This window comes from Sceloporus occidentalis, unplaced genomic scaffold (genome assembly GCF_023333645.1).
Source record: "Sceloporus occidentalis isolate IW3139 unplaced genomic scaffold, rSceOcc1.0.p SCAF_10, whole genome shotgun sequence".
Taxonomy (NCBI): Eukaryota; Metazoa; Chordata; class Lepidosauria; order Squamata; family Phrynosomatidae; genus Sceloporus; species Sceloporus occidentalis.
Window position 1 is genome coordinate 8,197,274 of NW_028316990.1, and position 14,510 is coordinate 8,211,783.

General features: G+C 42.4%; 1 protein-coding gene across 5 annotated transcripts in view; it reads left to right on the top strand.

Moving 5' to 3' along the window:
- LOC149305798 (protein BANP-like) overlaps positions 1-14,510 on the top strand; it is a 177,127-nt gene that overhangs the window by 57,445 nt on the left and 105,172 nt on the right. For all 5 annotated transcript variants that reach the window (XR_016271701.1, XM_089476711.1, XM_089476709.1 and 2 more), the window contains one exon: positions 5,780-6,019. Coding sequence is in view for 4 of the 5 variants with exons in the window: in XM_089476711.1 (XP_089332837.1) it covers positions 5,780-6,019 (240 nt within the window). In the remaining variant the exon portion in view is untranslated. The remainder of the gene's footprint in view (positions 1-5,779; positions 6,020-14,510) is intronic.

The following is a 14,510-nucleotide window of genomic DNA, read 5'->3' on the forward strand; positions in this document are numbered from 1 at the left end:
TTCAGAGGAAGACAAAAACCAACCCCTCTGAACAAATCTTGCCAAGAACACCCCATGATAAGTTTGCCTTGGGGTCTCCGTGAATCAGAAACAACTTGAAGGCACACAACAACAATTTCAGAAATTAGGATCTACTTAAGGGCCATTGCTTTCATATTATAGATAGTATTTTGAGTTTAGAGATGGGTAGACGATAAAGTACTGGACTCCCAGCCATTTCTGGTGTATCTCTTTGTTGGGGTTTAGCAAACCTTGGCTTGGTCAGCCATAGAGTCCTTATCTTCTCAAGGAAGTGTGCATGCCCATTATCATAACCCTGGCTATGATGCCTTGACTGTAAAGAGATCCTACGTTTCTTCCTTTGTAAATGTAAGTATTTGTTAAGATTTATTTCTTTTTCTTTTTAAACCAAATGTGGCTGAATTAGATTAGCTTACTTCTCTACTAGTAAATACCAGGAATACCATAGCAGTACTGCTGGCAGTCCCTAGAAATGGCTACCTTAAATCTGGGGCGAGTTTGGAGCTCTGCTCAATAACCAAGCTCATCTATGTTGCAATGCCAGATATATTCTTATTAAGCAGACTTACAATCCCAAGTTTCAAGGGAGAGAAGAGCCAAAAGCATTCTGTTTTCAATATTTTTATATATATAAAAAATAATTTGGATGTTTCAGACTGTGCTTTTTTCGTCAGTGTCATCTTTCTTTGTGCTTTGGAAACAATTATGATACCCCCTTTGGTGAGAGAATGCACATTTCTCTCTCTGTCTTTCTGTTTCTTTTTTTACATCCACTAAAACGTTTTTGGCTGCAGTGTACCATTTCATGAAACCCTAATGCTAAACTTGATGCTCTTGAAAAGGCTGGAGTCCATCATGAATCTGTTCTACTGACAGTAAATGGACTTCTTGTTCCCTTGCAGATGAGGGATAAAACCCAGCATGACCTATCCTGTTTATGCCACATAAGGGTCCCAAAGGAAAGTCTCTTTTTGTTAGTTCTGTTATGCTTGTTTAAAAGTAGTTTTGGGGGAAAACAAAAGTCTAAGCAGATTTTTTTAAAAAAAACCAAACGGAAAGGACTTTCATATCTCAAAGGAAGATGGCACGGAACGTGAAATGGATGTGCTTAAAGTGAACAATGCCACATTTCCATCCCCAGCGCCATTTGAAAAGGGGCCAAGTGGAGAGAAAATATAACAGAATTTAGTTTTCAGTTCTGCGGGCTCTGAATTGTTTCCAGAGTGAAACATAATGGAACTAGGGATTTTTGTTGTTGTTGCTGTGTGCCTTCAAGTCATTTCTGACTTATGCACCCCTAGGGCAAACCTATCATGGGGTTTTCTTGGCAAGATTTGCTCAGAGGTGGTTTGACATTGCCTTCCCCTGAGGCTGAGAGAGTGTGGCTTACCCAGATATTCAAACTTGTCCTTAGGTTCTAACAGAAAATTGTATCCCAATATTGAAGAGGTAAGTTAAAGAAGAAAGGGTGTTTGATTATGTAATGACAGACTTGATAGCTGTTCCAATCTCCATTTCTTCAGAAGAAGATTCCACATGGGAGTTTCTAAACATGATTCTGGACCTTTCCATGAAAACTGAAAAGTCTTAATAGGAATGGATAGAGGATTCTCTCGGTGTCTGGCAGGGCAAGTTCAGAGTCAGATTAATAACCTTGATTGAGAATCGGCACCAATAATGCCCATTAAAACCTTCAGATCAAGATCTTGCTGGTTGGAGTTGAGCCATTCTTCCCCAATCTGTCCTGTTCAATAGTTGTCAATGTTTTCAGTTTTTCTAGTGGGAAAACCTAAGTGAACCGATGATGGTGTCTTTTACCTTTCTAGAAAGATCCGTGCCGACGTTTGCCAAGATACTCCTTAACTGCTCCAGTGGGAGGAGGAATTATATTTTAAGCGGTTTATTTATTTAAGATTATGTCCGTATTCTGCCTTTTTCGGTGCAGCTACCCAGGCTGCCTCATGGCTTAAGTTCCGAACTTGTGCCCAGCTTTAGTTTGTCAAATAAATGAAATGGTTCTGATGAGGGGAACCAGTTAATTCTCAAAATATTTACCCGGGCAGGTGTTTCATTGGCTTTCCCTTTGTTTTAAAGGATTGATTGATGGCACCTAGCGAGAAAGGGGCACTGGGAGTTTGCTTCTCGACTCCTAGCTAGTGCTCATATGTCAGGCACATTAAGGGAATGTTTCCCACTGGTATTAAGCAAGTAGAAGCCAAGGGTCAGTTGTCTCCCTAGGAAGAGAGAAAACACACACATCCATGAATCAGAGAAGCGGATGAAGTGATGGCATGCCCGATTTATCTCTGGGCTTTATTGAAGTGTTTCTTGTCAAATGAGATTTCTGTCTATCCAAAGATTAGATTCTGTTTCTCTTCCATTTCCACAGTAACAATTGTTTGTCTAATGCGCCTGTCCCTCTCCTACCGTCACAGACACACTCCACAAAGGATCACAAAGGCAGGTGGCCTTTGGCTTGTAAGTTGTGGAGTAACTGTGACTTTTCTCGAGGTGCGATGTGGCAAGGGTCAAAAGTAAAATGTCTGAATTTCAGTGTGCAAGATTCATGGGTGGGTGGGTGGTATGGAATAGTGGTGGGGTGACTGCATTTGATAAAGTTGCAGAATTCATGGATATTTTTTTTCTTTTGGGGAGGGATAAATAGATATAAGGAGCCAGCATAGCTAGTGATTTGAGTGCGGGACTAGGACTCTAGGAGACCAGGCTTCGAGTCCCCTCTCAACCATGGAAACCCAACGGGTGACCCTGGGCAAGTCACACTCTTCCAGCCTCAGAGGAAGGCAAAGGCAAACCCCCTCTGAACAAACCTTGCCAAGAAAACACCAAGATTGGGTTACTTCTGTAAGCCAGAAACAACTTGAAGGCACTCAACAAGATAACAGAACCCGATGGCATGGTTCATTTCTTATCTTTGAACTCCCAAGAAGTGTATTATTTTACAGAAGACTGCTTAGCGGACACCTTTATTGGGCTAGAGGTAATGATAATTCTTATTCTTGGAAGAGAGGCTTTGGGGAAAGACGGACAATGGTGAACCAGTAGCTTAGGTGGACCCTTCCCAGTCTGTGACATCAGCAACTGGAGTCACTCTTAGAGGGGTATTTGGAACAGGTAGCAGGATTAACTCTTCCTCATAGGCATCAGTAATATTTCAGGTGTGCTTTTTCTTTGGCTGGTTGGCTAAACAAAACATTGCGGCAACACTACAAGTTAGGTTAATGCTGTTCTCGTTGTCAGATGCAGGAAACCAACATGATTTTTATCACATAGTTCCTAGACAAATGGGAAGTCGAGCCCAGCACTCTCCCTATGCTGGCTATGAAAGTTCATACGGAGAAAGACACGTTTCTCCTTCCCGAAAGCAATTTCTGTAAAAAAATCTCATGGATAGCTTCAAAAGCTCTTTTCAATTTAACATTTCATGTTATCGTAGTTCACCTAAGTTAAGCCTGCATCCTCTGATGGTTACGTCAGTGCGCCTTTGATGAGGTGTTTGACAAGTGATCCTGAGCACTGGAGCTGCCTCTGGGGCTCAACTTTTATTGCTTTTCTTCTTGGCATCTTATCTAATGGAACATGGGCCATTTACTGTGGGCCAATGGCAGGAAACGGAGATCGTGCGTTTTCTGGGGTCATGGAAATGCATTCAGTTTAGAGAAGGCTCCCTATTTGAACTCTGCATGGCTTAGGGCCTCCAAATGAAAACCTGTGTGTGTGTGTGTATGAATTAGTGACTTGCATCTGTTTCAGGAGAAGAGCACAGTTCGAACCAGATGTTTCTTGGAGGTCTACTAACAGGGTATGAAAGCCATAGCCCTTGCTAGGTATTTGGCTCTGTAGGCAACTGGTATTTTCACAGACTATTTAGCAGTTGTGAACAATATCTGTCAGTGGGATCTCTTATTCCCATTGCTGCTGCTGCCCTTTCTTTCTCCCCCACCACCACCATTCACTTTCCTAATCGTTTTTTAAAGCCAATCCTGTAGCAAAGCTTGAAAAAGTCACTTTATGGAACTAGGATCCTCCAGCCAGTGGCTGTGGCCAAAAGTGTAGTCCAGTAAAATGATGAAGGGAGCAAAAAGAGAGCTGTGTCTGGGAGGAGTAAAGACTGGCCCAACCCAGAATTATGGAGAAAATTTACTATGAATTGCCATTCTCAGGTGTTCTGTGGTGGAATGGTCTTCCCACCTGTATTTAGTTCACAAAGAGAAGTGTGTGTGTGTGTGTGTGTGTGTGTGTGTGTGTGTGTGTGTGTAGAGAGAGAGAGAGAGAGAGAGAGAGAGTGAGCGAGCAAAAATCTGGTAACTGGAGCCGGTTACCTCTGATTTCTTATTTTGAACTATGTGAATTACTAGCATCCAGATTACATACTCTGAGTCTAGTCAAAACTTGTATGTTTCCTTTTGTTCAGCATATTTTTAGGGCAGTTAAATTGTTGAGTGCTTTTCTATATATAAATTCCTAGACAGATAGACAAATAGGAAGAAAAGTGTAGGACCCTTCTTCAGTGACAGGGAACCTTTTAGAGACCGAGTGCCCAACTCAGTGGTGTTCCTGCATCAGATTTAACCCAGTGCCAGGGGGAGCAGGACTTACCTGGGGACAGTTAAAGGCACACACCTGTTCCTCCTCTTCCCCTGCCCTTCTGTGCCTTCAGCTGTCTCCGCATGCCCTCAGAGATGGCTTCACGTGCCAGAGAGGGCATGTGTGCCATAGGTTCGCCACCACGGATCTAGGAGCTCCCATCTTGCAGGGAGCCCTACCAAGTTGCCCAAGAGGAGGATCCTTCCCTAAATAAAGACCACCCTAAGCAAGGAGCCCCTGGAAATTGGTGGTAAATTCAAACTGTCTTCTTTGGAGCTTGAATCAAGGGAATTTACCTATTCTCTCACCGATCAATAATTGACTCAAAGAGTATGCTCTAACTGGAGGTCACTAATAGGATTTTGGCTTAAAAGAGTTAATGCTCTTCCCTTGTTTATGATACTATAAACTGTTTTGCAATATTTGGCCTGTTGAGAGCATTAAATACCAGTGTAATAAAGGCCTGTTACAGACTGCCAAAATAAAGCTGCTTTGGGTCTGTTTGGAGGTATGCTATTTAAATGATGCATGGGTCCTAAGAGTCCGGAGGTCGCGCCAAAGCCACACTCCATTCCTAAGCACTGGAGTGCGGCTTTGGTGCAGCTTCCGGATTCTTAGGATGCATGCATCATTTAAACAGCATACCTCCAAAGAGACCCGAAGCAGCTTTATTTTGGCAGTCTGTAACAGGCCAAAGTGCCCATCTTGCTCCTTATGGTGACCTCAGGCCTTAGTGGGAAGATGCACTTGGGGGATGAGAGGTGGTGAGTCATTTTCAGCACTGGGTCCACCAGTTTGGCAAATGACATGTTTAGGAAACAACACAGACTCTCATATGGTGAGAGTCTGAAAGAGAGCGGAAATCCATTTCCGTTCTGGAGCTGTGGTTCTCGTTGAGAGAATTACCTTAATAAACTTGGTAAGTAATTAATCAAATAAATTGCTACCCTCCACTGCTTATGTGATGCACTTTCCAAGTTATTCCCAGCATTTGCTGAATCAACTGTCTCATTCCCACAACTGTTGTGACTCATCCCTTGCATTTTATGACTAAGGGGATAACCACTTCTTTTTTGGCAAGTTACTCTAAACATTGGAAATCTCTGCTTATCTCCACATGTGATATATAGAATACCTATTCTGTGCGTTTCAGAGGACTATCCCACTGGGACGTGGCTCGGAGATGAGAACAACCCTGAGATGCGGGTGCGTTGTCCCATCACACCAGCAGACATGCTCCACATCAGCACCAACTGCCGGACCGCTGAGAAAATGGCATTGACATTGCTGGATTATCTCTTTCATCGGGAAATCCAGGCCATCTCCAACCTTTCAGGGCAGGGAAAGCACGGGAAGAAGCAGCTAGATCCTCTCATGATATACGGCATCCGTTGTGAGTATATGTCCCCTAGGAGCTTCCATTTTGTGCCATTCACACACTGATTTTATACTGAGGTAGGAAAAGTATCAAGCATAGGCTGTATGAGGCTCCTTCAAGGCTGTTTTGATAACCCCTTACCCTGTTTTAAACTATTTTAAACTGCTGGCAGGTAAATAAATAATAAAATAAACTTGGTTCCCATTTGGGAGAAAAGGGGGACGTAAATCAAATGAATGAAGAAACTTTGTTCTTGGAGGCAAAAAATAGAGAACCAGTGTGGTGTAATGGTTTGAGTGTTGGACTAGGACACTTGGAGATCAGATTATGCATTACTCAGTCAAGGCACACTCTCTCAGCCTCAGAGGAAGGCAAAGGCATCCTCCCTTGAACAAATTCTGCCAAGATAACCCGATGATGATTTTGCTTTAGGATTACCATAAGTCAGAAAGGACTTGAAGACACACAACAACAACAACATATAACATGTATAGATTAAAATTCCCACCCAGTATATATATCACTCAGTGCGTTCTTGCCAAGTGTTATATAGAGTGCAAGCTTACAGAGGATCTTTTCCATCAATCCTCTATTAATTAGTGGTGTAATGTGGTTGTTGCCTCCCACAATTGCTTTGACATCTTGACATATCTATCACTCCCACAGTAATCAGATTGGAAGTTCATTTTGACTTTACTGGGAGGAAATTTGTGGCCAACTGTGTCTGTTGCTGTTATGTTTGCCCCATAGGTTTAGCATTTTCACAGCTGGAGTCTAGATCAAAGATTTCACCAGTCTGGGAAACCTGGGGTATCGCTTTCCCATTTGCTTCAGCGTAAAGTGTCCGAAATCAGTGACTGTGCAACAGGTTTACTTTGTGAGTCCAGCACTGGTGGAAATTACATGCAAAGGATGTTCAGCTGCCCCAAATGATCGGATTCCAGCCTTACAGTTCTGCAGATGTTGGAAGCTGATTTGTTTTCTCTTACTTCCAGGCAGATTTTTTAAAGCTTCTATTTTAAGACAATTTCCTTGAGGACCAATTAAAGTTGTAATGTTCTCTATGTTTCCCCTGTATGAAGCATCCCAAGCGCTGTTTTCAGCTCAAGGTGTCACTCTGAATTCACATTAGCCTGTTAGTAGGGAACATATCCAGGTGTAACACACATTCCTGATGGAGAAAGAGACTGAAATAATACAATTTAGTAGTAATACTAGCCACATCTCGAAGCACAGATGTTGTGCAAGCATTCAGGATAGCCACAGATCGGGTCTCTGTTTCTGATCAACTCAACACAGGGAATGTATCTGGCTGGGTTGGCTGCTGTTCCTAAGCAGGATAAGCACATTTCATATTTGTTTTCCATGTACATCATTTCAAAGGCTGGATCTTGCTCATGTTGAAATGCACAGAGCTTGAGAAATTTTTGCAGCTGTAAATACACATATAGAGAGAACACATTAGAGAGAGCACTCCACTGAAGGAAGAACGTAAGACTGAGATACAGCTTCAGTTATTTCCTCTTCACTGTACTAGATATAGTTGCTCTTGTGTCTTTCTACCTGTTTGCTTCTTATAGGCAAATATGTGGTCACTGTGTGATTGAATGTTGGCCATCTTTTCATATCCCAAATGGCTAAAGTCCATGGTTTTGAACCTGCTTGGGATGGATCTTGAAAGAGAGCTGATTTCTGCTAAGGCAAAGGTCAATTCAGAAGGTAGGTTCAGGTTTACAGGGGTTCCTGCGTTGTTCTCAGAGAGTCAAGAGATAGGAATGATCTGAGATCACTAAAAGCAGCCATTTCCTGGTAAAGCATCACGGCAATCTAAGTGTTAAGGGAGTCCATTTCAAGAGCTCAGAGCTCTTCATTATGCTCAATATTGGTATATTGCATTTATTTCTTATCCCTCTGTTCACTGTATTCTGTGTTCCTGAATTTTGGAAGGAGGAATACAAGTTATCAAGGGTTCTTTCATATCCCATGGAAAGAGGGAAGTCACTAGTTCAGCTTGCATGAGCCTCAAATCCACAATTAAGGGGGCCTCATTCTAGCTTGACATGATTTCTTGATGAATAAACAATTCTTTATTATTGTCCAGCAAACCAGAATCCGAGACCATGACTTGAAGTGGGTTTGCCAGCCATGTTTTTTGCTAATGGGATTTGACTGGCTATCTGATAGCTAGAATCTAGCAGAACCACTTCTCTACTTTCAGAAACTGCTAACCATGAGGATGGAAATGAATTTAGGAAGGTGAACGGTAAAAAGGTGGGCATTAAAGGAAGAATAGTAGCTGTGAGCCACAGCTTCTTCCTCTTGAGTGTTTGTAAGGTCAGAGTATGGTTTGAATTCTAAATTACAGTATGGGCAAGCCATGTTTGATGTGGTGTCTGAATCTGAGTATATAGTACGTTGGCTCCCACCTCCGCCATTCTCACTTGACTTATGAAGTTGTGTGCATGCTGTGTTTGGGAATAAGATAGGAGTGCCAGCTTCCAGAAGAGACCTGGCAGCTAATTCTGGAGAGCTTCTTGAGGCAACTGGCAGTTGGCATTCCCTTCTTTAAGGCCTCTTGAGAACCGCTTGCAGCCCTGATGTTGCTGGAATATAGTAGGAATAGAGGGTTGAGCTTCCTGAGCTTTGAATAATTGTTGTGAATTACTCTTGTAACTGGATTCTCAAAAGGATTATTTTTTTAGAGTCTAACTTCTACAGTTCGCTCAGCCAGCTTTCTGGGAGTTTGGTCCAAAAATGTAACATTCCCAAGTTCTTGAATTGTATTGAATATAGGTCAGCCAGGCATTGACTGTATATACTCATATATACGTTGACCTCTTGTATAAGTCAAGGGCAGGTTTTGGGGCCAACATTCTGGATTTTGATAAGGACCTGTGGATAAGTCAAGGGTAGAACCTAGGGGCTACCATGATTTTCCTACCCAGGCATTCAGAAAAACCTTTTGTTGCTCTACTCAGAGAAGGGCATGGTTACTTTTTTGGTAAAAGTTAAGGTACAGTATTAACACTTATCAAAAAAGGAACCATCTCCTTCTCTGAGTAGAGTGGCAACAGGGAAGAGCTTAGTCTTTCTGGGACAGTGATTCCCAAACTTTGCCTCTCCAGATGTTTTGGACTTCAGCTCCCAGAATTCCTGACAGTTGGTCAAGCTGGCTGGGGCTTCTGGGAGTTAAAGTCCAAAACTTCTGGAAGACCAAAGTTAGGGAACCACTGTGAATCTGGGAGAACCTAAAAGAAGCATTGACCCCCTCTACTTTCTTTGCTGCGGCATGACCTCTGGCTTTTTCAGATGCCTGGGTGGAAAATGGCGGCAGCAATGGCCCTTTGGCGCTTCTCCTCAAAGGAGCACCAATAATGTAGAGGGGATCAGTGCTTTTAGTAGACTCTCCTGGGGTGGACTAGGTTCTCACCTTTTACCACCCTATTCAGAGATGGGGATGATGATTCCTTTTTTGATAACAGTTAAGGTGCTGTACTTACATTGACCCAGATTTTTTGGGTCAATTTTTTGACTACAATTTCTAGACTTACACACAAGTATATCTAGTATATCCAGAGTGGAACTGTGGTTTTATGTTCAGCTTGGAGGCTCAGTGGATGTCGCCATATGCCAGCCACACTCTGGGATTGCCAAAGTCGCCTTTAGTCGAGTCTCTTCTTTCAGCGCGTCAGTGGAAAGATTTTTTGTCCCTTTCCTCCTTCGTGGAAGAGAGCCCCCAATCCCAACCAAATCTGTATTTAATAGAAAAATATTTTGAAAAGTATATAGTATTCTGAAGCCACACTTTCCAAATGGAGGGGAATATGCTTATTAAAAATTCTTGATATACTGCATAAGCTTTCCCACAAACCATTTATCTTTTGAGGTACATATTTTCATTCGGTTGCTTTGCTGTAATGGCAGAGGACTTCATGGAGAAAAAACTTGGCCAATTAATCAAATTCAGGCAAAATGTGCATTTTTAAGTAACTCACTACAGTAGTTTATGGTAGTTGAGTTGGTGGGGTGTGTATGTGAAAACTGATAGGCAACGGTTAGGGAATTCTTTATAACTGAAAAAAAATTAGGTTTGGTTATTGCAATATTTTATAGTAACAACTGCAAATATGTGCCTTAAAATGTTTATCTCAGAAGTTTTAAAACTGCATTTGAAATATACCATGATACATTGTCTATTTGGTTTGGGATTGAGGTATCAGTCTACCTTATTTCAGGATGAATTGGATAGACTGTGGCGGGTTTGGGAGGCCTTTTGCCAAAGAAATGCACCCAGCCATTTACAGTGAGATCTGGTGCAGGCTGTACTAGCCCTTCGTGGTAAAATTGGAAGGGACTTAGCTCATAAAATCATTTTGATGCCCTTAGCTGGTTGTTCTTTCATAGGTGTTTAGAGGATTGGAGAGATGTGCATTGCATTATTATTATTATTATTATTATTATTATTATTATTATTAACTTTTATTTATAAAGCGCTGTAAATTTACACAGCGCTGTACATACAATCTTTTTAATTGGACGGTTCCCTGCCCTAAGGCTTACAATCTAAAAAGACACAACACAAAAGGAGAAGGGGAAGGGGATGAGGGCCAACAGTTCTTCTCTACCTCCGAGGCCTGGATCAGGGGAGAAGGACTGGAGGGAGGACATAGCAGTACAGGAAATGATTCAATAAAACAGGCAACAAAGGAACATCAAATAGCAAGTGACAATTATGCAATGCCTGGGAACGCTTCTCTGAACAGGATAGTCTTCAACTCTGTTTTGAAGCTGGTTAAAGAAGTGATGGCTCTTGCTTGTGGGGGAAGAAGGTTCCAGGAGTGAGGGGCAGCGAGTGAAAAGGGGCGAATGATGCACTGATGTACAGTGGTCCCTCCATATCCACAGGTTCAACCATCATCCATGGTTAGAAAATATTCAGAAAAGATGTCAGCTTCAAAAAACAAACCTTGATTTTGCTATTTTATACAAAGGACACCATTTTACTATGGCATGGTATTTAATGAGACTTGAGCATCCATGGATTTTGGTGTTTACAGGGGCTTCTGGAATCAAACCTGAGCAGATACCAAAGACCCACTGTATTACAAATGGGAATGGTAATTCTCCCAAACTATGCGGGGGAGAGGGCTAAAGGAAAGTATGGGAGATCATACCTTATTTTAGCCAAGAGTGTTTCAGAGAGGGCAGTTCTCTGCTGGGGGATTGCCAGATGACAGTCCTGTTTTTGCATTTGCCATCTCTAGGGAGTTTATCACACTGGGGCTAATTTCAGCATTAAAGAGAGATTAAAGCGCATTTAAAGCATCCCGCAAATAAAGCGAAAACGGCAAGTAATTGCGTGAATGATTATCACACGCAGTTGCGCAAATAAAGTGATATCGGAAATGCATTGTTGCTGAAATCCCGAAAGTAAAAAGATGCGTGTTAATGCTTCTTTGTGGCCACTTTAATGGCGGGTTGTCGTGTAAAATCATTTCACATAATTACATGATTTTTCTGGGATATTCATGGGATAAACCTTTTTTATTTATTAGCTTCCAAGATCAGATGGGATCTGGTGCCTTTAGGGTATTTAGTCTGAGCTTGAAAAGTCTGTGCTGCTCCTTGAATAAATACATAAGACATCTCCATCCCTTTTCTGGTCCCCAAATCCTGTGGTGTCAGATTGTGTGTGCTTCGAGATTCAAAGCATCCTATGAAAACTTGTTTGTTTTTACCTGGAGGTGTGAAAAAAGCAGGCATTATTCTGTCTGATGCAGCAGCAATGGGTAGTAAGAAGGAGCATGGCTAGAAGCAAAAAAGGAGGAGGCCATGATAGTCAAGCTGGTCCTGGAAATCTCGAAACTGCTTGGCCTTGGAACCTTTTGCACAAGGTTGAACTCTTTTTGGCAACGCTGCTGGAAAATGGCAGAAACAGACACCAGAAGCACAGAACAGCCCTTGTCAACGCAGCTGGAAGAATTTGCTAATTTTAAAACACATCTTTATGGAATTATTATTAATAATAATCTTCATAATAATGTTAGAATGTAACTCCGTCTGGCTCTCTAAGCGCACTGAACCTGCTATCGGCCTGATTCGTCTGCCATTTGGGTGTGTTTCATCTGGAACCCATCAATGTTTAAAGTAGCGCAGACGGATGACTGCAACCTGGAGCGCAGATTACGCCAACCTATCAAAACAGAAAAAGGAAAATAAGCTTTGAGCTCTTTTCCTGCTAAGTCGAGATGAACTTCATCTTGGGGTATTTGATTTGCAGGTACTGTAAAAATATCTCCTTCTAAGAGATCAGGATAGCAGAGATGAGGAGAAAGAGGAGGAGAAGGAAAATCCTTGAGGATTGAACTGCATGATGCCAAATTGCAACCTTGATAGCGCAAGAGATAAAGGCATGTTATGGATAGGCTAGCTGTCATAGGCAGGAAAACAATGTGTGGCGAAATGAGGTGTGAGCCTTCTTCAAAAGAAGTGCAAGGAGCTCTTGGATAACAATGACATATCCCTCTACTTGGTTGAGTTTAAGATGGAGAGGCGGACCACCCAAACAGATTTAATGGAAAACACATTGGAATCCTGCTAGATTGCTGTGTTTTTACCCCCAAAAACGTTCCCTTCTGTGTTCTTTCCCTGGTTGTGAAAATGACCCCCTCTATTTGCCTATAATCTAGGCTTCTTGTAATGTCAGAATTGAGGATTTATGAGCCAAGATGGTGAGTAGGTGGTGATATGTGAGCATGAGATGTCAGTGCAGTTGCCTTTGCAAAGGAATATTCATTTGACCCAACACTGCCTGCTTCTCCATCATTGCCTTTTATGTGTATCAGATTCTCAGCGGGTTTGATTTCCAAGTGGTTGACATTCAGTCTGCAGCCTTAATGTGTAAAACACTGCTGAAGTCTTGAAAAGGTGTCTCTTAGTTTAGCCGCACAGGTTCTGCAGAGCTTGCTTCATCCCCCAAATTGTGCTTGCTTCACTAAAGGCTACATTATAAAGCACTTGATCCAATTCTTGAAGCAGTGTGCATGGCCAGTGCTCTTTTGTTTGTTTGGGAGAAGAAGAAGCTGGCCAGATTGGAGCAGAGCCTGAGAGAAAATCCTCAGATCAGGAGCACAAATTTTAAGAATGTGATACCAGCTTCATTTTTCTTCTTGGCCTGCGTTGTTTTCTATTTAAATGTCGTTTGTATTAAACCCAAAACATTGGTTGCACATTCCCCTCAACCAGCGTACTGCTCATAAAATGCTCTTGATGCACAGACTGTAAATTTTAATGCTCCTATTGCCTACTCCCTCATTTTCCACAAAGAATCCCTGGTCCAGGTGTTAAATCTGGAAACGGACGAGGTTCACCATAACAGTCTCTGCATGATGAACTGTAATGAGAAGCCGAGCCGAGCCAGAAGAAACAGCCCTTCGTGCTATTTCTGAGCCCGGCTGCTCATAAAGCCATGCACAGAATACTTGGATCCTGTCGGCAAAACCAAAAATGAAAGTGTTCTCATGCTGAACCTGCTGTCTTCTTTGAATCAAATGCTCATTAAGCGGCCTTAGCCGACTTGTCAAGCAAGTCTGTTTTGCTCTCACTAGATGAGCTGTTTTAAATTTGGGCTGAAAAGCAAAGCAAAATGTTCCTCCGGGAACAGGAACGCTTAAAATTAAACCTGGGTTCCTCTGGAATATGGCTGTCGAAACCTGTTCTTCTGCTCCAGAAATAAGTGTAGTTCCAGAAGTTCTTTTGGTGTCAAACGCTGGCACTCTTTACTGCTGTTAGATAAGCTTTATTGATGATAAGTAGTAGAGAGTCAGTATACTGGTTTGAGCATTGGACTTTGACTCTGGAGACCAGGTTTGAATCCTGGCTCGGCCATTGAAACCCACTGGGTGATATTTGGCAAGTCACGCTCCTATCTGCTTTGGAGCAAGAGAGCAAGAAATGGATGGTCCCTGTAATTCAGGGATGGGCAGAGAGTGGCTTTCCATGTGCTGTTGTACTGGAGTTCCCATCATCCCTAGGTTGCACGGCCAATAGTGAGAAATGTTGGGGTACACAGTCTCACAAGATTGGGAAGGCTGTGCTTTGGCCACTCTTGCTGTTGTTGGACTGTGCTTTTAAGCATTTGAGTACAATCCTGGGAACAGTCCCTTCCCTTTCTCCTTCTCCAGACCCTTTTCCATTTCCAAATTGGGCCAGGTGTCTGTGGATTGTATTGGTGCTATTCCTCCCAGTGGCAATGGCAAACATCTGAACAGACCTTGCCAAGAAAACCCTTTGATAGCTTCACCTTAGGTCAGTTTGTTGTGTGCCTTCATTCCCTTGGTCAATTTGTTGTGTGTGTCTTCAAGTCATTTCTGATTTACGCTGACCCTAAGGGGAACCCATTGTGGGGTTTTCTTGGCATAATTTGTTCAGAAGAAGTTTGCCGTGCTTCATATTTTCAGCCCTATCCTGCAAATATTGTACTACAGCAACAATAACATGCCTCTCA